General features: G+C 38.2%; 1 protein-coding gene across 1 annotated transcript; it reads right to left on the minus strand.

The window, feature by feature from the left end:
- Positions 1-4,900: 4,900 nt before the first annotated feature.
- On the minus strand, positions 4,901-21,461 carry LOC140232576 (lipid scramblase CLPTM1L-like). The gene is made up of 14 exons (XM_072312672.1): positions 21,287-21,461; positions 20,266-20,369; positions 19,321-19,507; positions 18,220-18,350; positions 17,704-17,776; positions 16,658-16,775; positions 15,460-15,554; positions 14,098-14,182; positions 13,218-13,321; positions 12,245-12,444; positions 11,378-11,468; positions 9,833-9,877; positions 8,612-8,727; positions 4,901-7,898 (listed from the first exon to the last, which is right to left on the minus strand). The coding sequence occupies exons 1-14, from the start codon at positions 21,458-21,460 to the stop codon at positions 7,820-7,822; spliced, it is 1,602 nt and encodes a 533-aa protein (XP_072168773.1). The 5' UTR covers position 21,461; the 3' UTR covers positions 4,901-7,819.
- Between the last annotated feature and the right edge of the window lie 3,068 nt (positions 21,462-24,529).

Below are 24,529 nucleotides of genomic sequence, written 5' to 3' on the forward strand. Positions count from 1 at the left end.
TCTACTGTCTTCCCTGGCTGTGGTTGGATGCCAATGTACTGGTTGACATCTTACACTGAACTCCAACATGGCTATTCCAATATCTCATTCATGGTGATATTCTTTCGATGTTTTGCTTTTTTTTCCCCTTTGCTTTTGTCTTCTTTTTGTTTCTTCAGGCTTTTGGAATCAGCCAAAATGTAGGCCAAATGTAATACTGTGTTTAAGAAGTAAAGTCGACCTCGTACAAGTCGAACCATTGCTAGTAACATACCGAGGTACAACGTCCCTGGCAGTGTTGCAGCCGCATAAAACCTATTCTCTTTTGTTTTAATTGATACAAAATTGTCTATCGAAATTGATTAAATTCTTGCATCAAGTCACTTTTGTTGCAGCTAGTTTACTCAATCAGTTCCAATGGAATTTCTAATCACAAAGATGGTATTACATGGAAACTAAAAGCTTTCCTTGGTCCCGACCAGTTTACCCAAGGTATTGTCGAGAGTATGAGTTTTTCAGTACAGAGATGAAATTTTGAGCAGTGATGCTGTGGTGTGGCTGATGATGTTTAACTTGAAAAGTTGTATTTCTTTTTTTTCTTTTTTCATGCAATACGTTTTCCAAGTCACAAGAACTTCATTTTTGTAAATGTCAATTGTTTAGGAATTATCTTCTGTGAGTGTTCCACACCAGATTGCCATTGTCCTTTTTTTTTTTTTTTTTTTTTTTTTTAGTACAGTGTCACATGGGTGCACAGTACATGTATTTTACTCAAAATATTAATGTATGATACCTATGTAAAGGATGAGGATATAAAATCATTATGACCTGTGTAGGTTCAGCACATCAGACTTAGAGGTACTCAAGTATATTAAAATGTGCTGAATCAGTTTGAGAAAGTGATACAAGGCAGTTTAAATTGTGCTGGGTTTTCCTGAATACCATTACCATGTACTCTGCATGCACTAATTTACCACACATCATTCATATTCACTGTAAGCAGTAGCCCAACACGTTGCATGCAAGACGTACTACACTGTCGTATTTACCACTGTCTTTTTTTCTTCTTCTTTTTTTGCTGGTGTTACCATTGTGTTTCAATTGTTATCAATGTTATCAAACTAAAGTGGAGCTTGCACAGGAGTCCAGGAAGTATTACAGGGGACTCTCAGTATGAAGTACAATGATAAAACAAGGTCATGTTGAAACATTGTACCAGGAATTTTTTTTTTTTTTTTTTTTTTTTTGTTGCTCAATGTTCTTTTTTTTTTCTGTGCTCCAGTGTTTTTTTAAAACCAGATATTACAAATTTTGGACACAAAAAGAACAAGAAAATATTTTCTCCATTTTCATGGAGTTTATTATACCATCTAGTAGACATTAAAAATGAAGGAAAGACAAAAGATGGATAAATAAATGTTTATATGTTATGAGAATTTTCAGGAGAATCATGTAGATTCTTATAGATGGGAAAGAGGAATGTTAGACAACATTGTATAAGGCATCCCCTTTCAAACCCTCTCTATTAGCATTTTCAGAGCAGAGGATTTTTTTTTTTTTTTTTTTTTTAATAAGGGGATATGCCAGACAACTTAAAATTTGATTTCAATGCACATTAGCACAGGTCCTTCCATTCTCCTGCAAACTGTTTGACACTGAGCAAGCATCATCAGCAAGAGACAAAAAGCCTTCCAGCAGCCTTACAGCTAGTGCACTTTTTGATGCAGGATAAAAAGTATGTGTTTACTCCCAACAAGTCGAACCCATACGCCCCTTGTGCAACAGTGCAAGTTTCTGGCTAGTAAAGCATGTGTGCAATGAAGTGACTAATCAATCGTACATTGTATGAATGTAGGCGGAACATCTGGTCAAAGAAAAAACAATGCTTTCTGCTCGTATGAAAAAGTGCTCCAATTGCTTTGACATTTGTATATGTTCTTTATTACTGACCCCAGACTCGAGGAACATGTAAAATTGCTGACATTGTGTGTGTTTAATCACTATGTGTTAAGGGTCATTTTATACTGAGTGTTGGTGTTTTAATCAGTTCATTTGTTTTGTATAGAACTAATAGATACCAAACTTTAGGCCACATTCATTTCTCCATAATTTCAGTTTCTTACAAGTACGTAACTAATAAGAAGAACCTAAAACCCAAGACCGATGACTTGTATTAGGCTTCTCACTATATCAGGGTACATAAGCAAAGCAATGTAAAGAGTTTGAACCTGCAAAATATCCTTGTTACAAGACTGTCTTGTTATATCCAAATTGGAACCTCTTTATATCAAGGTTCCACTATACTGACTTTGTTCTTTATTTGTTGAACCAAGATCAAAGCAGCATCAAGTGTTTTGGGATGCCTGCAAGAACAGTGAATTCAGTGGGGTGTATGAATGGAAAAGACCTTCAGCACACCAATATGAACCCAGTTACCATAATTGGCTGTGCTCAACATGCTAGTTTATACTTTGATTTCTTATTCATGGCTAATAAAGAGACTAGCAAACTCAGAGTCGGACAAATGGTGCTCATGCAATAAGCCAGTTTACAGTTGGCACTATCTGTAATGACTTATCCAACCACAGACTTTGCAAAACATGGAATAGCCTTCAAGAAGAGCAGTTGAAAATGGCCATGCAGGAAGTGGTAATTTACATGTCAGTGCTGCATCAATGGCTTTTGTTAATGTTGCTGAAACGAATGCACATTCACATGTAAATACCAGTCTTCACCTGGTTCATTTAAAAAACAGGTGTCATGAAGCCCTATCTAGGTTTAGAATACCTCAGTTGCAAATCCATTTCAAGAGAAGGTCTGCAATGACCTTTATGTGCACATGCTCAGATTGGAACTGTGAACTGGCTTATTCTCATCCCCAAGTCAGTTTGGGGCTCGACATTACAAGGATGTTCAAAATACTTTGTCCATCGTGATTTCCTGGGACCTGCCTTTGTAATGCAAAATTTTCATATTCTCTTCATTTTTATAGTGCAGTAGTGTACAGGTAAGCAATATTTGCTGCAATTTGTTTAGTTTTTATGTATGGTGTATTAGACAAATATTGTTTGGTTTCTGGACTGAAAAGCAAGTTGTCATCTGCCAATTTTTTTGTACTAGTACAAAAGAGTGCTAGTAATACAGGGAAACCTTGTTATAATGAGACCACAAGGACTGCTGATTTCACTTTGTTTTTACCGTTACTTCATGACCATACTAAACAAAAAACAAAAGAGACCTGCTAAATACAGTAATGAAATCTCAGGAGTACAGATTTCATCTCTCATTCTTGTTACAAGCGGTACCTTGTAAGCGAGTCCGTTATAACAAGGTCTCCCAATGTGGAAGACAATATGAACTTCATGTTCCCGTAAGTTTCTGTCATTCTTGAGACTGGGAATCTGTGCCAGTTGATGCAGAACAAGACAGACTGTCCAATTGAGAAATAAGCTCTACATTGTGCCTGTTCATGAACTGAGCATATTTCTGAACAGTCAAAAACTACTTCAGTTCTGTTTGTGGTGTGATTAAATGTGAGTGCTGTAATAAAATGTACACTGTAGTACATTGTATCAAGTCAACTTAGAATGTGTGCTGGTATTATTCATTCGTTTACTAGTACACTGTACATTCACATTTTATTTGGGCAGGGGTATTCATTTGCCAAATGAAGGTAGTTTTCTATGGGGTCTTGTTTACATATGTCTGTTTATCTATCTATCTCTATCTATCTATCTATCTATCTATCTATCTATCTATTCATCCATCCATCCATCCATCCTTCCTTCCATCCATCCATCCATCCATCTGTCTATGATCTATCTATCTATCTATCTATCTGTTATATTGAATAAAAGGGATTTGACACATCCGCAATAAAAGTATCAAAGTTTCTCTATTATTTATGAAAATAAAAATAATGGATAGACTCCACAGTTAATATGTACAGGTCTCTCATATAGAGTTCAGATATAGTTCAGTTTGTTAGGGACCACTCATTAAAGGACAAGTTCACCTTCATAAACATAAGGAGTGAGAGAATGTAGCAATATTAGTAGAGCACATCATTGAAAGTTTGAGGGAAATCGGACAATCCGTTCAAAAGTTATGAATTTTTGAAGTTTTTGTGCAGTAACCGCTGGATGAGAAGACTACTGCAGTGTATGAATAACTTTAGATGTGACATGCGTACAACAATATAAGGAAAATATAAAGAGAATTTAACAAAATTTCATCTTTTGAAAAAAGTACATATTCCCTTGACTCGTTACCAACATATGTTATGGGTAATATTATTCCCCCTGCCTTTAGAAAGAGGCAAGTCAAGTGCTTTTTTATTATGCGAAAAAAGTGAAAATATGTTGAATTTTCTTTACATTTTCTTTATACTGTTGTACGCATGTGACTCACAAGCTGTTACAATAGTAGTCTCCTCATCCAGCGGTTCCAACACAAAAATTTTAAAAATTCATAACTTTTGCATCGATTGTCCAATTTTCCTCAAACTTTCACTGATGTGTTGTACTAATATTGCTGCATTCTCTCACTCCTTATGTTTATGAAGGTGAACTTGTCCTTTAAGGTAATTGGTGACTTTACATCTGTATTAAAGCAAACTGTGTTGCACAGACTACACATATACATTACTATGAGTATCAATTTTACAGAAAGCATCAAACTCTGTAAGAACCAGTACTAATTGTCAGATGTAAGTTTGATTGCCTAGTGGATACTGCGCCTGTCTAGTATTCAGGAGATGGTTGGTTCTAGCCCAACCCAAGAATGTATGCTTATAATTTGTCGTCATTGCTACTACTAAATACTTAATAATCATAGATTGATGTAGGGCAATTTTTCAATCAGACACAATAAAAGCTAACCATCAAACTTAGCACACAAAGTCAAAAAAGGAGACTTAACCTTATCCTCAAACAAAACCATTTATTCATTCTCACAGGCTTTATACATTCTCTTCACACTTATCTCACTTTTGTTTGCAAATACATTGTATATCATCACAAGTCTTGTGCAACATGGATGGCACGGTGTAAGATTGTGGGATAGGCACCAAGTATGCAATATCGTTGAACCATTTACCATAAACCACACAGTGTCACAAAGTTGTTTTGCAAACTATATGATAATCCAAATCAATAGTTCTTGCATGCAGTTTTGATTTTTTTTCTTCTGCAATGAAGGGCAATTTGTCGATCAGTTGCAACAAAATGAGTATCCTTTAATCACAGTGTTCACGTTTGTTTTTGTTTTTTTATAAGTTACTGCTTTTGTAACATCTCCTGTAAAAGATTTCTTTGCAAGACAATTTAATGACTTTGTATATCGGCAATGCCAGACTGCAATTGAGTCTACTCAATTGTTGACAAAGACAATCCACGGCGGCTAAGCAAACTTGTCTTCAAGCTATAGTGATCCAAAGAGACAGGCTCTCGTATTCTGTAAATGATGCATCTCGCCTTACCCCGGGGTACCGTAGTACCCCGGGTAACCGCGTTGTGTAGCGCCACCTCATGTCCACTTGAGGACAGCCAGAGAAAAATGCATGCATTGTGTGTGCGTGTACATAGCATTCCCATGCCACTGCATGTTATACTATGCGTGCATGGAAGCTGCGATACCACTAGCGTGTGCTTTAGTGCAGTGCAGTGGCTAGTGCGCACTAGCTCCAGCACCAAAATAATTTCCTCTTTTTGGCACCCAGGGTACAACCTTTAAAAAAAAATAAATAATTCAACAAAATGGCTGATTTTTGTTTGGTACTCCGGGATACAATTTATGTCATCATATGTCCCTGGTTTTGCAGGACTGGGATATGCACCATCAGACTGCAGTTGTTGGGCCTTTTATACTGTATACACCATATATTTCACAGGGTTTGTTTTTTTTTTTTTCGCAAATTTCGTGAATTGGGTGCAATCACGAATTAAAGAACAGGCAAAAATCTGTTCTGATCCGGCATAAATGCTAAATGTGCTCATACATTTCTCTGTTCATTACTGTACTCCACAAATTTGACTATGCACAAAATTGTCAGAAATCCCGATTCATGAAAAATTAGACTCGCTAAATATGTCACATATGGGCCCTACAGTACCAGAAAAAGTTGTGAAATTGTCAGAAGTCCAGATACACAAAAAATTAGACTCACTAAATATATCGTGCATTCAGTACCTGAAACAATGCAACATAACCCATCATTCATGTTAAATCAGCGTTTATCAATTAATAGAGATTTTTATGTATGTCAACTGCTTTGCAAAAATGAACATTTCACAATTTTCATAGCACTGCCATCAGTGTAATAATTTGGACCCCACCCCCTTTCCTGCTGGAGTCTGCAATGTACATGAAGAGCAAGAAAGATGGTCACACACCCAGTGAGGTGCAAGAATGGTGCCATCTTCCTGTAAAGACACTTGAAACTCTGACCCTAACTCGACATTGAGAAGAAATGATTAGCACAAATGCAGTGGCGGATCCAGGGAGGACCTCACCGGGCGCACGCCCCCCTTTTTTTGTTGAAACAAAAGAAATAAAAAGGAAAAAAATGGGGGAGGGGTGCGTGCGACCCCTTTAATTTTGTAAATGCACCCCCTCTTTATGGAGTTCCGGGATCCGCCCCTGCAAATGACATGGCACATTCCTCTCCAGGGCCCCAGTTTTTTTCAGTAACAAGATTTCTCGGTAATAAGTTACCATGACAACAATCACACTGTTCACAGCTGATTGGATGCAGCCTTAGTTTTCACTGTGGTAACTGTGATCATTGCAGATTGTGAATGTGGAAAAATGCAGATAAATGGAAGGGCCTGATAAAGCACCAACTGATGCCAACGCACAAAGATTCTCACTATGCCCTATGCACAGTGAGAATCTGTGGTTTATCTCAGGCTCCGAGATTTCTACATTGTTAACTGAAAGGAGGTAATTTCACACGTAAAGGATGAGACATAACAACATAGCAAATACAGTGTATGTTCACATAAATCTGATTTTGTAGGGCAACTGAAAGTGTACAATGTGTACAGTCTTGGTCCACATATGAAAAAATGGCATGTAGTGGCAATCATCTATACAAAAAGATAAAAAAATGTCTATTCTTCCTTTGCCATAGGAAACAATGCCTGTCATGCATAAATAATGCAAAATCTAGGCTATCAAAAGGGGAAATTTTTCAAAACAGTGTCATGTGTTATTGATAGGATTTGCCTTGCATGGTTCTTGAATAATTTGGGAAACAAGAAAGTAAGATTGAGCAAACTTCAAAAACAGAAATCTCCTGCCTAGTTGAAAATCATGTTTCATACAAGTTCATAAAAAGCGCTCGGTGAGTTGCTGTTGTTGTTTTTTTCATTCTAGGCAAGTTGAATACAATACAGGTGGAAGCATTCTCTTCGGTCCCACTGGATATGACTTGCATAATACTGAATGTGTGCAATTGTCAACTCACTCTCACACTCTGTACCAACATATGAGAGAGATGATGCCTGCATGCATCCAAGCTGCCATACACGGCTGACCATCCCAAAATCTACAAACAGGAGCCTATCACTACCATGATAGTTTGAAAAGCAGAAATGCATATCACACTGTAAAGAGTCTACTGAGTTGATTAGGGTTCCTCATCTAAACTGACCGTGTCCAATGACGGCAATATCATCCTGCTGATAATAATGATCACTTCACTTGGAATGTCACAGAATGGGCTCACTGCCGAACTATTGCTTGAGTTTAATATTAAAAAAATGATTGCAATACTGCCAAAGAAATCTGTGCCACTTCAATAATACAATTGCTCAAGATTTAAAAGAAAGCACAACTTTCAGTCTTTGTGTTGTTTTTTGTCCTCTTCGTAAGACATCCCATACTCGTTGATCCGCGTCTTGTCCACAGGGTACAGCCTACAGAGAGGGGACAAATAATGGTACATAGCTATAAATGCCTCAAGTAAAAGCAATACTGTAAAACTGGAAATTTTCACAGTGTGGGAATTTTCACACTTTTTGTGCAACCAGAAACATGAAAATAAAAACACCATAATATTGTTTCACGTCATATGTTCCACAAATAAATGTCTTGATTCCGCGTAATTTAGAATTATGGTGGTCATGCAATCTTACCCAGCCAAGCACAAAAAATTACTAGTGTGAATGTAACCACTTTTATAGTATTTCAGACAGAGGGCTACTGCAATGTACAATTGTTCTTGTTAAAATTATGGCAGAACATTGATCCAGCCATGCATTGCAAAATTATTCTTCAAAAACTTTTTAATTGACGAACACTGAAATCTTGATTACATTCATGCTCAAAGGTTCAGCTCTGTTGGCAGGCAAGCATGCCTGTTGGCATTTGTCATTATTGGATGTCCCTTAAATAGCTCACGTGATGTTGTGTGAATTTGCAGTCAAAATTTGCAGAATACATGAAATATATCCTAATCATTTGAAAGTGGCGTAGAGTGACAAATTCATCATGACAAAATATTGTCATAAATTATCTTTAAACCAATCTAGTGACTCTCCCACAATATGTGCAAAGACTGTTTGTTTTCTTAAAATAATAAAACAATCAAGTCACACAGTACGCAAGACCTGAAATGTGAAATACTTGCCATCTTTGGTAGAGATATATGACGAAGACGACGTCATCTCGGAAACAGGCAAGGCGGTGCATGGTAGGCATGGTGATAATGAAGGCAAACACATCATCTATAAAAGTATTGAAGGCCTGTGTAGATAGGAGATAAAAATGGTGATTTGCATCATCTAGTATCTCGCCACAATTCCATACATGTTATGCTCTTGCAAAACTCATTATCCTTTTCAAGTTTCCTTAGAGCCTTGTGAGTTCTGTTTCAGCCCTTAATTCCCCCTTCCACACAACAGCACCATTTTCCTTCTTTTCATGACTTCCTGCTATTAAATAGACTGACTTTCATTTATCTATTTATTCTTATCATTTCACAGTGATACATTCTTGCAAACATCTATACATGAAGGAGTAAACTACAACGTACAGTCCGACGTGGATGTGCACTTCTCTATCATCCGGTTGCCTCCAAGCAATGAAGACCAAAAAAAAAAAAAAAAAAAAAAAAAGATTTTAAGCACAATCAAAACTCCTACAAAACTCACACAATTTACCTAACATCACCTACAAAAACATGTTATAAATTTTCCATATGATTTCAAGTGGGCTAGAATAAATTACATTGCTGTTGCAATGTACACTACCTGCACAGCTACCACTGTGTCAGCATCATATTTGTACTCATACATGTAGACATAAACATTGTTTCTCCCATATCTGGCCAAATCGCCTATCCGGACATGCGCCAGTCTCAACATGGCCGGATAAAAGAGGTCGGACTGTACTTTGAATGCAATTCACTACTTCACAACTGACGACACTGATATTTCAGCATGTCTCTATAATTTGCAATTACCTGTTCTAGATCATCTTTCAGAGAAACAAAAAGCCACTATAATGCATTTTAGAATAATTACTATGCAAGTTTAATACTTGGGCAAAGTGAACATACAGTGGACTCCCATTATAACAAAGTCTTAGAGACCAGCAGTTTTCTTTTGTTATATCGAAATTTCATTATAACCAAACAAATAATAAAAATACATAGAGTGAATAATGTCATGGTCTGAATTTTTACTTAGATGTCACTGGAATTTCGTTATAACCTTGTTCGTTATAATGGGAGTGCACTGTACTTGAATATTTGACATCTTAACAGCTACAATAGCAATACCATGGGGAAAGTGCAATCACTGCAACAAAAAACAAAATTACATCAAACTGGCATAATTTTTTTTTTTACCTTATACATGAAGGCTCTCCAAGGCAAGTGAGCAACTGATTTCATCTGGAGAAGACAGAGAAAGGGAAAGATTGAGGATGTTGTAATGTTCTACTCTGGCGTTCCACTGGGAAATAATGTTCAATCTTAAATCATTGCAAAGCTGCTGAACACATAGCTGATTTCTGCTAATGAATATCAAAGTCAAATTCACTGCTAAACCAAGCCAAAGACGTTGATCCATGCTCCACAAGCAGTATTTCCAGGAACATGACATATATTTCATATCATTAAAAAAAATGAGGGGAATTTCTTTCTTCAGCATATAACATTATTCAGTAATCCAAGGTAATGTTCCTAACCCTTTCAGAAGTATATAGTTCTAAATACACCTAGGCAGTTAGGTTGATTGTGTTATCAAATGGCATATATACACTACTTAAACAGCATTTATTTTTCTGAAATAATATTTTTTATTCAAATGACAGCCAGGTATTTGGCAACACTTGGCAATTAGTCTGAAACATGCAGTAAACAAGGAAAAGTAGAAATTTCGCGGTGCGTAATATATGTCCCCGCCGGAAGTAGCATTTTGTAGCAAATGTACAATACAGGTCAAAAATCAAGGTCAAAGGTCAAATAAGTCAAAGGTCAAAATTCTGTGTAGAAGTTCTGAAGCCCTCACCTGGTGCCACCACATACAGCAAACGGAATTGAAATCGGGTTAGAAATGGCGAAGGAGTAGCACTTTGTAGCAAAATGTACAATACAGGTAAAAAATCAAGGTCGAAGGTCAAAGAAGTCAAAGGTCAAAATTCTGTGTAGAAGTCTTGAAGCCCTCACCTAGTGCCATCACATAAAGCAAACAGAATCGAAATTGGGTTAGAAATGGCGAAGGAGTAGCATTTTGTAGCAAAATGTACAATACAGGTAAAAAATCAAGGTCAAAGGTCAAAGAAGTCAAAGGTCAAAATTCTGTGTAGAAGTTTTGAAGCCCTCACCTAGTGCCATCACATAAAGCAAACAGAATTGAAATCGGGTTAGAAATGGCGAAGGAGTAGCATTTTGTAGCAAAATGTACAATACAGGTCAAAAATCAAGGTCAAAGGTCAAAGAAGTCAAAGGTCAAAATTCTGCATAGAAGTTTTGAAGCCCTCACCTAGTGCCATCATATAAAGCAAACGGAATCGAAATCGGGTTAGAAATGGCGAAGGAGTAGCATTTTGTAGCAAAATGTACAATATAGGTCAAAGGTCAAGGTCAAAGGTCACGACTGAAATTCTGTGTAGAAGTTTCAAAGCTCCCATGTAGTGCTATCATATAAAGCAAACAGAATCAAAATTGGCTCATAAATGACAGAGAAGTAGCAAATTGAAGATTTTGATCACACACGGACGCATACACGGACACACGGACGGACGGACGGACGGACGGACACACGGACACACACACGTACGGAGCCCGTTTCATAGTCCCCTGCTTGAACTCGATCGGCGGGGACAAAAAGTAATATATATTTGGTATATAAAGCATAAACTAACCTCATCAATAAATGCAATGACTTACCTTGTAGTTTACAAAAAGTTGAGGTAACATGAACACAAATCCAAAGGCATAGACCCCGTTCACCAAGCTTTTTATAAGCCATGAATACCAGCTGAAATGGGGAAAACAGACATTAACAAATAACTAAAAACATATTCAGAAACCAGCGAGTTGAAAATTCTTCTCTCCTATCCCCTCCTCAAACATGTACAAGGTCCTACCAGTTTTGCTTTGTGTGGTTTTTTTTTTGAATAACTTAAAGGACAATTCCCATCATTTTTCATAAATGTTTAATGCTTCCCAAAGTTACCAACATGAGGAGGATTGATTGACAAATTGCTCTACAATGATGTAAATAAGCACTGGATTGATCAGTGTTTTAGTAGTAGCCATGATAAAAGAAATCATGGGCATACGTACGCAAGCAATTTCATGAATTTGAATGAGGAGGATCTAGTTCCTGATGCAATGAATAATAATTATGAATTTCATGTCAACTAAACAACAATAAGGAATTCATGAAATTCAAGTTCAGATCTTAACAAAGAGAACATACAACTGTAACATTAAAAAATTCCCATGTGACACATTTAAAAGGAACACGTCATTCACATCTTTTCGACTACATGAAAAACATGGTCAAAGTAATTAAAAACAGCAATAATTGCAGTCATTGCACAGATAAGTTTCATCTCTCTTTGAATGTTGTGCAAGTTGAAAGTGATAATTGTAAGGATTCTACAGCCTCTGTATTCTACAGCCATATGTTAGTCTAATATCACAGTCCCTCTTGGATATACAGCAGAAACAGAGCAATAATGATGTGCAGTCAAAAGTCTCGCCATGTACCTGGAAAATGCGTAAAGATACAACCAGACCTCAACCCACCTTTTGTGAGGCACATAGATGAGAGAATAGATTGCACCCAGCGCACACAGAGGGTAGAGACCGTATGACATATACTTCATGGCCGTCGAATCAAGCTCTGCCGTGGCTCTCTCCGAATCGCTCGGCGAACCGAACGAGACGACGGGTTTCCACCCCTCGAACGAGATGCTGAATTTAAAAGCTTTTTTCACCTTCCAGACCTGCAGGATGTGTGAATGGATTGACAGAACGGATCTCTACGCCAATCTTCCACCGGCACAGCAGTCCCTACTCACTCACACAGAAACATGGCTCAATCAGCTGCAGTATAACATTACACGGGGTATATATCACAGAACAGATTACTGTATATGCTGACATTTTTGCAATGGTTTTATTTTTTGCAAATTTTGCAAATAGGCTCTTGATTGCAAAAATAACAATGCACAAAAATATTGACAAAAGTGAAAACAAAAATTTTGCCCCGTACGCACTGTCTCAGGCCAGCACAATAGTATTGCAATATCGGCCCTGATGCCAAAAGCATTACAATGACCATCCCTGGCATTGTCTAAATACTAACAGTACAACCTGGCTTATTTCAAGAAATATTTGAACAAAACAGATTGATTGCGAAGTCACACTATCTTCTCAACTTTTGTGCGAAATTTTTATTTTTCAACTATCATAATCATGAGAAGACCACAGCATGTGAAATTAACAATTCGTGAAAATGTCTATCAACTGCTATTTGCAAATATGCCTGAATGCAAATATATCATTCTGTACAGTATACTCAAATTTCAAGAATTTTCAATTCAATTCAACTCAACAGATGCTGAGAAGAAAATCTGTTTTATACTCTCAGTTGAGGAATGGAAAGACTAGAGGGATGAAAAAAAAACAACAACAACATATAATGCTGGAGATTACACAAACAGCTTGGTATATGGCAAAGAGAGATTCATGCCCTTTAATGCTCCTTCTGCCTTACCTCGATAATTGCACCTATCCCACAAGGCACCAGTACCAGCAGGCTGGTGTCTTCCTCCATGAGATATAGGAAGATGATGAGCTGGCTCACACATCGCCATGTCACTGAAAAGATATGACAAGTGACTCAAAACGTGCAAATATTCCTTCAGGCTCGATTATGGCACCTAGCTTGCAAGGCGCTCATAACCGCAGACAGGCTTCTTTCTCCAGGAGGTACTGTACAAGTGGACATTTTGGAGGTGTGGAAATTTTCGTACATTTCGTGCAACATGAAACTAGCGTGAACAGTGTAAACAAAACCACACAAATATGTTGCATATGATCTGTAATAATCATTTCATATTTCAATTCCACAGAATCAAAAATATGCAAACTTTATCTTACCCAGCAGATGAGAAAAACTACATTCGCACAAACTTCCATCTCCACAGAATGATGTGACAATTTAGCTCACACATTACATGATTGGAAAGGCAATGAAGACAGACTAAAATTTCCTACATATTCTTTTGGCTTGAATTCAATAGCACATAGTTGCCAAGATGACCAAAAGCATCTAAAATTTGAGTGTCAGACGGACTCACATTTACAAACACAACACTATTTCTGACAAACTGGGAAATTCTAACTTTCAGTTTGAGGTGGGGGGAAATAAATACAGTCCTACAAAAGTATGCCAATCTGACCATGTCAATATGTAGGAGTGCAAAGAACACACTACTCCTTGGCAAGAAATATTAGGTTAGATCTTCCCTCTTTTACTTTGTTTCATGCTCACAAAATCAGCAAAGCTTATTCAAAATGCAACAGCCAACAAGAGGACAAGAAAAGTCAATATTGCTGGTAAGGTTCTACCAAGTAGGCCTACAGGCACGTACCAGTCGAAATCGCCAAGCCAACCATAGAGTTTCTCTTTTGCCAGTAGGAAATGTCATTCTTGAACGCCAGGAAGTCAAACAGCAGCTGCAAATGGAGGGAGGAAAAAAAAGGTAATTAGAAGTGACAAATTTTGCAGGGCCACCAAACTTCTCTCTCTACTTATCAGTGAAGACAAATTGCAAACGTGTAAGCTATGATCATTGAAAGAGAGAAAAGCCACTTGAAGGCCCGGTCCCACTGGCCGATGGACGCAAAACGTATGCAGAAAGGACACAGCGGACGAGCACAATTTCGGGGATGGCTCCATCCGCTTTCATCCGCTGCAGAAATTGACAGAATTGGCGAAAATTGGCGAAAAAAGAACGGAAAAAGAACGGACATGGGTAGTATGTAGCAGGGATGTTAAACGGACGTTCATCGAAAGCCTAGCGGATGAAACCAGATGGAAGGAGATGACAGCTCCGAAGGGGTAACCGAAGATAATTGCGAAACGGACGCATAGCGGAAAGAGCGGATGAAGCGGATGCATCACGTACGCCTAACAGAAACAAACGCTTTGTCCATTCTAAATATTCACGTACGCCTAACAGAAACAAACGTTCTGTCCATTCTAAATACTTTATATACGAGACGCATACGCTTACATCCTTTCTATTTCTGTGCTATTAACGATGTATAGATGTTCCCTGTACCATATCTTTCCTCCCTCTTTCCATTTTCAGCTGCAGCGGATGTGAGTTGCGAGGATGCCTAGAGGATGCAGAGAGGACACAGCGGACGTTTAAGGGATGATAACGGACATACAACGTTTGTTGCTCGTATGTCGCGGATTTACATCGTACACGACGGAAAGTTCATCCGTTCTAAAAGTTTTAAGCAGCTTAAAACTTTTTGCGCAGATGAAATCGCAGTGGACGGATGCTGGATGGATAGAGCGTATGAAACACGCATGCGATGAGTACACAGCGGATGCGTAGCGTTTTCCAGCGGATGGCAAGATTTTTTTTACGTTTTACATCCTCTTTGCATCCGTAAGTGCAGTGGGACCGGGCCTTAACCCTTTGTGTGTTTTGAGTGGTGACTGACACAGAAAACCCCTTAGCATTGTACACACTGTCAAAAGTTCCAGGCACAGATAGGATGAAGATGAATATGGCACCACAAAAAATAAACCAGAGTCTACTGAGTGTGCCACATATTTAACCTGCTGAGGATGGTTTCATTTTGCTTCAACACGTACTTCCCATAGATACTTGCCCAAGTATACTCGGGACTCTTCCTCAGTGGGTTGAAACTGTGGTGGGTAGTGACGAAATCTCATGGGCAAAAGGGGGTAAACATATTACTGTAAATATACTCACATGGAAAAATGACACAAAGAGAGTTGCCCCCAGCATCAGCAAGCTTATGTCTGTGAAGATTCCCATGACTTCCTCAATGTCTTTATCATGAAATCCTATAAAAAGAACCAGGACAGAGGGAAGAAAAAAAATGCATAGGAAGGAATTGTGGAGCATTTAAACAAGTACAGTTGTCTCTGTATAATTGGGTAGTGTCAGGCTTAGCATATTTTACCAAATTATGCAGTGTACTCAAAGAAAGCACTTTTCGATTATGCATAGAGTACTTTAGAAACTTACAAATGATTAATTAAAATATTGTCAAAGCATTTTTTTTTTTTTTATTGTTGACTGGTAAATTTCAGTCATTGTTAAAATTCAATTGAAAACCATGAAATGACAACAGTAGATCCTGATCCTGGCATTGGCAATTCAGCAAACCAACAGGCATGCAGCCAGCACAAATTGCCACAGATAATCTATGAAGTTTGAAGTGCACACTGAAACTTTTACTGGACAATGAATGCGCTGTTCCTGGATGAAGCCTGGTAGAGAGGCTTATCATCCCTAACAAAGAGGCATGGCTATTAATTATGCACCTACTTTACTCATCAAACTCTACAAGGCAAAACTTATTAGGGGTAAGGATTTAGTATGTGACCTGTCCCCAATAATAGAAATATGCAACTGAAGCTGAGAAAGTGAGGTGGTTTGGCTGAGAATTATTAAATGAGATTTTTGCTCAGAAGTCAAACTGTACTACCTTTGGGTCAAAATTTACGAGAACTCTAGTTGAAGAATATTTTGATATTTGAAGTTTTTATAATATGAAGCATATTACTCCAGTGTTTCAAATTTAGCTGAAGGTACATGCCACACATTCTACATGAAAGCTTAACTGCAAATAACTTCCAAAACTGTGGGCTTCTTTTTTTAGCACTAATGGGTGGCTGCCCAACCATGTTTGAAGTAGACTTTGGGAAATAAAATGGGGTGAGTTACATGTCAGGGAAAAACTTTGGGTGTGGAGAATCTAAAAATACGACAGTTGGACCATTGATGTTCTGCACCTTTTATCTGGATTTTGTGGTGACAAGTCATATATGAGGTAGCTGCTTACTCGAGGAGCACAGATTTTACAGATAAAAAAAAAAAAGTATGAACGTAGGAGCTATATGATGAGTTGCAAGGAATAATCTGTGGAACAGTGAATTCATACCAAGGTCTCGCATCATTTGGGTACTCTGCTCCAGGTTGCTGAAGAGCCTCAGCTGCCCGATGGAGAAGGGGGCGTAGTGTATGGTCAGCTCTTTCTTCTCACAGCTTTCATTGATGGGCTGATGGGGGTCAAAAGAGGTCTTTTGAAATAGATTCTAAATGATAGTGATAATCATGGTAATGATAAAAGAAGTAACATTGATAATACTGATATTAATGACAATGATGATGATGGTGGTGATGATGATTGATGATGGTGATGATGATGATGGTGATGGTGGTGATATGATGATGATGATAATGATAAAGAAATGGAGCAGAAAATGAAGCATTCAGTCTCCAGCTTTCCAGGGAAGTCTCTTCGATGTCAGCTGTAATTATAATTATCATTGTATTTCCAGGCACATATTCATACACCTCGGGCAAGGTGGACACAATGTTTAATGCAGCTTGTTTGCCAAACCCACTACATCAGAGTGCACATATAATGCAGATTTCATTTAAAAAACAACAGTACTTTAAGCCGTTTAGGACGAGTCCTGAGTATACTCAGGCAAGTGTCTAATGCATGTTGTAGCAAAATCAGCCCTTCCGCAACGGGTTAAAATTGGCCTGAAAACATAAGCTTTAAACTGAACTGTTCATTGTTGTAGCTATCACTGTATGCGACACGACTAATATCAACCTTTCATTACTAGAAATATCACAATGACTTAAACTACAATATGCTCATCCTTTTTTCAGATTATACATCAGTCAGGATGTATACAGAGTAGGTAAATGAATACCTGATACAAAGAAAGAAAACAAAAGACAATCTGGAACAGTATTTTTCTAGACAACTTACAGACCTTTCAATCTGACTAATTCCCTCACATCATTCTCGATATATCACAAATATCTTCGTTCAAAGACCTTGCCAATGAAACACTGCAATGACCAAAATTCAGTCCTCTTGTCATATCTTATTTCTGATATTTATTCAAATCTATACTGACTGATAGGTTTGTACGACGGAAGATCACATAGAAATGAAATACAACACACCTGTAGATCTTTTGCTTTCTCCGATAGCTTGTGCACATACAGAATTGGCAGGTAGTCATTTTGAGGAGACAGTCTGTGTATGTGGGTATAGTGATGCATAGGACAGAAAACAATTCAAACGTAATTTTGTTTCCTCGACAGATGGTCCATGACTTACAGGTGTATCAAAAATTACTGTGAAAATATCCGTTCTTCACAAGTTGACATGAAACATAAGATGTAAAGCATAAAACACAAAACATGAAACCCTGAGAGTGAGACATCAGGAAGTAAATATCAAAATTTGAAACACATGATATATATGGTTGCCTTGCTTGGGTGTGTTTCTTAACTGAACATTGTATGGTGTAATCAATCAACCTGTGTTAAAACTTAGAGCAGTTGGTTGCTTGTGATTCTTCTCATCAGATTTGAAGAGTTCAGAAGAGAACTGTCAAAGTTTCTCACAATCAGTGCACATCTGTGTCACAGTTAAAAAAACAAGTAAGCAAAGATGCAAGTGTAGTGTGGACTCACTTCAAGAATCTGTACACATCTGCTGGAATCTCCATCCGATAAAACGTTACTGGCTCGACGACACTCCTCAGGTAAATTTTAGACTTCCAGTGTGCCACAGGAATTTCTGATTTTCCACCGGATGCACCCTTCTGAAAATATCACAAAATGTGGTAATGTAAATACTGGTAGTCAATGTAAACCAATACATAAGTTTTCTGTGAAGCTCAGATTGCACACATAAACAAAATAATTAAGGAGTCAGTGCTAAAATCACATGTAAAAGAATCCCAAGATGGTTGATGGCCAAATTTTGCTGCATTGGAGCCAATAACCTTGTATACAGTACTGGTATACACACGCATTAAACTCTAGGTGGGTTTTGCAACACATACAACACTTGATGGTGATGATATTTTGAGGCAATACAGTTTGAACGAGTACTGTCAAATCCAACCAAGCCAGAAAAAAAACTGAAATCAGATCTACTAAATTTATTGTCTTAAAGTACAATGTATGAAATATCACAAAATCCATGAAGCATTTATTGAGTGGGTTTCCAATGGTAACCAAATCTAAACAGAAAAGTCAAATATTTTTTTTCTTTTAATTATGACTATGCACAGTCTAAACACTGGTTGTCATAATCAAATACTTACTGTTGCCCTGGTTGCCCTTAAAACACAATTAACTACAGAATATAAGCATCAAAATCATTGGGCATACACTTGGTACAATCAATACTAGCATTTGATTTGTCTCAGCAATTTAACTTGATATTGCATGGACTCTCTTTTCCAAAAGTGACATTCCTTATCAAACAAGAATTGGAAGAGGAACTACAATCACAATTTTTCATGTCCTGGCTGCCAAGGCAACCAATCATACAAATTAGTAGTGCCACGAATATGTAGTTCATTTTTGTGCATCAAAATGCAATAACATTACTGTACTTTGAAAATATTCCTGCCCGTGCAAGAGGAGTTGTACACGCAAACAAGAACACACAGAACTGCACATATGAGCACCACAGGCTTCAATTTGCTATTAACCCATCCAAAATCCCCTGCTTTAGAATGAGAGGAAAAAAAAAAACAAAACAAAAAACTCAAGCACACACACCTCAGCCTCGTCCTCACTCAGCAAATTAAAGGTCTCCATTCTGGGCAGAGAATACTTGGTGAGGCCCCACGTCTGGTGGGATGCCATGGCAGGCTCAAGCTTGTTGGAGCCAGAGGCCTGCAGGAAGGCGTGGATAAACAGGCTTCCATTCCGGCAAGTTTTTGTGGGAAGGGACACATTGACTGTCCTGGAAGACAGAAGGGGAAAAAAAAAAGAAAAAAAAAAGACAGCACTCATCAGTATTACATCAGGATTCTAAGTAAGAAGAAATGGACAAAGAGAGTTCCTTTCTGGCAAATTCTTATGGGGGGGGGGGAGGCAGAGGAGAGGTTTCTATACTGGGAGAGAAAAACACATCACTCATCATGATAATAATTCAGCAGTACCTGGTATTCTATTTCAGATGACGAAAAAAACAGGATACAACATTGGCAAGTTTGTGCAAGAAGGGAGTGCCCACTGTTATGAATGGTAGAAAAAAAAAAAGAAGATATTGCCATCATATCATTTTATGTTACATTATGGCAATATACACATCATTAATATGACAAACATCTTCTGGCTCATAACTTCTATGACATTTCACCAGTTCTAAGATTTATGATTGCGCAAATGTAATTTAAAGAAGTGATTGCTGTGTAATATGGCAGTTTACTTCCACTCTTGTAGTCTGGTTTCTTTGTTCGGCTCATTTCATCTTCTTTTCTTGTGCCAATGTATTTAAGGTGAACACCTTTTGTCATCCACAAATACACATGCTGCTGCATCTAAGAACCTAATTCCTAAAGAGTTAAAGAAAATCTCTCTATATATACATACATACATACATGTATATATATTCATCTGTGGCCCAAGAGACATATTGTCAAATCACTTGGGGGCATTCTTATCTCCCAATTTTCTTTGTCTAGATTTCACTGTGACAACTTACGGAGACTCACTTACCAGGATGTCTCTACAGTGGTATTCAATCTGCTAACATGAAGAATTTCGTCCTGCTGCTTCAGCTTGGGAGGGCTTGCGGAGCTTAACGACGTATAAACTCTGAGCTGGTCAAAATATTGATAGTGGAAGGTGGAAATTTTTATAGCATTGATGAAAGATGCGATGGAAGACGCAATAAAAGTGCATAGTTAATATATTTTGATTGTAAATGCCTGTTACATACTTAAGTTAACATGTCATATGTACAGTACCCTGACTGTCAGAAGCAGTCACTGTTTAATTGCACTGATGCGCCGCCCCAATTATAATCACTGAAGTGAGACTACTAAAGGCCAACTTCTGTAGGTGAATTTCTCAGATGAAGCACCTACCGAGTGTCCTTGCGCTGCATACATGCCATTTCAAAAGTTTCACATCACTTCAATTATGCTGTAAAACAGTAAAACAATCGTTTCCTGTATTTAGTTAATGTGGGTCAATTAAATCTTGAAAGCACCTGCCCTGTATATGAAGTGGCAGGGCTATAACTCCATTTCAGAATGATAAAACCCCTGGCACTGTGGTGTAGCCACTGCTGTTCTGTATTTTTCTACATTACAAAATACATTGAGTTATCAATACCATCCAGTCTCATATAGTCTTTTTTTCACAGCTGCACATTTTGAGAATAAAAATGTTGACAAAAAAAAAATGTTTTACTTTTAACTGCAGGGCATACTTGCTTGTGTGGAGACTTCTAAAATCTTGAGATAATGGAATAAATCATATACACTGTAACACATGATAATACGAAACCAACTGTGTGAATATTATATAGGAAATAAACAGTACAGACTTTAAAATATATAACTTGCAAATGAGATTTACTTGGGCAAATTCAATTCCTGGGCACAGAAGAAGAAGAAAAAGAAAAAGATTAACATAACTTACTTTTATAGCAACATAGCTAGCTGACTACAACAACACAGCCTGCTGACATATCTGACTTTTATAGCAACATAACATGGCTCATATATGTTACCTGTAGTTGTGACTTTTTGTTTTCGTATCTGCTGAGGCACTTGCTCTTCCCTTCCTTGGCGATGTTGCACTGGGGTGGATTGAAGAGCTGGTATGAGGTATAGATGACGTTGCACAGGTAGCCCAGGAAGAGTACAATCAGGACGTTGTTGAAGAACTTACCAATGGATGCCATGACTGCGCTGTTGGGAAATTTTGATTGGTCATGATGAGACAGAGGTTACCATGAGATTTTTATCCACAGAAAGAATATATAGCAAACTTGACCGTTTACATTTCCTTGGATACTATGAATCCTCAATCACAAACAGGATTCATGTTTGGAAAAAAAAAAGAAGTAAATTTGCTCTTAGCCACTAAGTGGCTGAATTCAAGAACTGAACTTGTGACTTTTAAGATACTTTTTCCCCCTTGTTACAAGTGTATTGGTTTAAGATCTGGTCATTTCAGATAGAGAAGTTGCACTTTTTCATTGTCACAGCTGCACAGGCAGTAATATTATCCTCTGAATAGGACACTGAACATTTTTGTTTGTACCTCCATGGAAAGAGCCTCATGAGGTAGTACACTGATCAACAACCTGAACAAGTCATAGACCTAAATAAAAAGTTAAAAAGAATATATATATACTGTTTATCATCAGATATGCAAATGGAACCAATTTGCAAGTGATGGAAAAACACATTCTCTGGACTAAGAAAAAAAATGCCTACAATTTCACATCAACACTGTGTTTGAGAAATTCTCAACTCAGCTTACAGAATACCAGTAGGCCTATGTTCTGTTTGCTAGCAAGAAGGAGGAAGTTGCACTTATTTTTTTTCATCTTATTGTTACTAATACTAGAGCCTAGAGGCAAGACTAGCCAAGAGCCTGAGGCTGAGGACATACACATCCCAAGTCTAAGGAATATATGAAAGAAGTGGATACCAAAGAATATACCTCATGCTGATTGCACATTGCACCACTCTGCACTTATCTTTTTCTATGATGAGCACGTTTAAATGCCCAGAAAGTTTGCAAGTTATACATATTTTGTAATGATATTTTGTCTCTGAATTTTTGGATAAATTTGTGAGGCCTTCATGTTTTCTTTGGAGAGCATTAGACCCTTTGTTTGTGTACGGGGGGCTAGGCAGATTACTTTTCTGCTGAGAAGACTGCTCGACGCACAGCATCTGGCCAGAAGGTATCTTGTCAGCAAACAATCAGAGGACCAATAGCCATCCAAGCAAAGGCCACCAAATTCTTAGTTGAATTTATGAGGAATGTGATGAAATATATCAATTTGAAAAAAAAAAGGAAAAAAGGATTCTGGCGTAAATACTCAATCTTTGAGTGATACACGCCAGTAAAACCAAAACAACAACAACAACAACAGCTGAGCTCATCACATCTCACGATTTAATTTGTGAATTGTTCTCACGTCAAAGAAAGGGCAAAAGCACCCAGCCTGGCATCCTGACAAGATAACAACAGTGAGAACAGTCTAACGCTAACCAGCTCTTGAGCCTCTAACTCTACATGTGCGGTGTTGCATGTATTATCAAACATTATAAAATGGGTTCAAGAATGTAGCCAATAGGAAGCGCTGAAATGAGTCACGTGTGCTTTGGTTATTCTAGTCCCATCGCACTGCGTGGTTAAATCCTATTGCCGATCGTCTGTGCACACGGCGGCTCCTTTGAATTGCATGCATACATACAGTACGCGCTGTCAATCCTGTAAACAACTTCTATAGTTCGGGCCGCTGCCGGCCGGCCGGCCTTTCTTCCCTTGTGCATAACATGTGTGGCGTACGTACACTCTTATATACGTACACTTTGTACAATACAGTAGACCAAGCGTTGTGGGACCGGACGCTTACATGGAGTCACTTTGAAGGGCAAATCCAACGATTTAGCAGGTTAATTCTCACGCCGTTTTCAGAGTATGTTGTCTAGTAGGCCTATATGAGGAGTCTGTATCAAGTCTTTAAGGTAAAGGGTGCATATTCTATGTAAAATAAGTAAGTTTTCATGCGGGAACTTAAGTGTCCGGAAACCCAACCCCCCATTGTATGTGCGGGATTTCCGAGTGCGACGTGCGTAAATGTTTGGGACGAACATCTTCGGACGTCTCGACCCACAAAGGTACGTGAAAAACGCTGGAAAATGCTGTTAGTTTTCGAATTGTCGACCCATTTTATAAAACAAATGATGCACAGGATTATTTCGTGGCGTTAGTGGAGGCGTAGCTCACTCTCGGGTATTTACAATGTAGAGTCTAGTGCAACATGCACTCGGCTTCGCTTCGTGCATGTTTCACAATTGTAAATACCCTCGAGTGCACTATACGCCTCCACTAACGCACTCTATCCTGTGCATCATTTGTATATCATTAGTCTACGGCTATATTTTCTACACCACATTACACATGCACACGAGACCCTAACTGCGACCAGCCCCAACGAGACCCTGAATAGTGAAGACACTGCACGTTTTACACGTTCCCACATATTCATATTCATGTAAACATTCATATCATTCACGTTGAAAGGTTTTCAAAATATTTCATTCTGTAATACCCACGTGCATTAAAAATCTTACTCTATACGAAAATTCCGTCACATGATGTGGCATACACTCGCTCAAAGTACTCATTTTACGGCAAAGCACTGATCTCTCGTAGTTTCGAAACATGACTTACTTTTTTTAGCAAGGCTGCCAAAGAGCAAAGCCGGGTCTCTTCTGTAGCCAGTCGCAGTAGTGTACAGCAGCGGATAGCGCGCTTCTTATGCCGCGCGATCACTGAACCCTACTCTATCTAGCCTAGCGCCTGGCAGCGACGCCGCGCGGGGTAAGCCCCATCACTGTAAGCTGTGACGTCTCTGGATGTAGACAGGGTCGGCGGCGGGGGGAGGGGAGGGGGGGGGGGGGGGAGGGAGGGAGGGAGGGCACTTTGTTTTTTAAAATGATATAGGAATAAATAGAGGGACTAACCCACTTGGGGCCACCACTGTCTTTTCCTTCTTTTTTTTTTTTTTTTTTTTTTTTTTTGGGGGGGGGGGGGGTCGTTTTGTTTTGTTTTGTTTACCCCGAGAGTGGCACTAGAAAAAAACAAAAACAAAAACAAAAACAAAACCGTGGTTCCTCAGCTTATTTTTCATATTGTTTTGTTTTGTTTTGCTTCGTTTGTTTTTCTTTTTGTTAGCTGATGAAACCCGGAAGTGGCACCAGAGAGAATGTTTTCAATATTTATAACA

This window comes from Diadema setosum, chromosome 9, assembly GCF_964275005.1.
Source record: "Diadema setosum chromosome 9, eeDiaSeto1, whole genome shotgun sequence".
In the NCBI taxonomy this organism is placed as follows: Eukaryota; Metazoa; Echinodermata; class Echinoidea; order Diadematoida; family Diadematidae; genus Diadema; species Diadema setosum.

Excerpts from the sequence above, each read along its gene's own strand:
- LOC140232576 (XM_072312672.1), bottom strand. The coding sequence starts at position 21,460 with ATGGCATCCATTGGTAAGTTCTTCAACAACGTCCTGATTGTACTCTTC. Across the intron at positions 9,878-11,377 it reads AACTTTTTGTAAACTACAAG|ATGAAATCAGTTGCTCACTT; the intron begins GTAAGTCATTGC and ends TGTCTTCTCCAG. Across the intron at positions 8,728-9,832 it reads GGAGAGCCTTCATGTATAAG|GCCTTCAATACTTTTATAGA; the intron begins GTAAAAAAAAAA and ends CTATCTACACAG.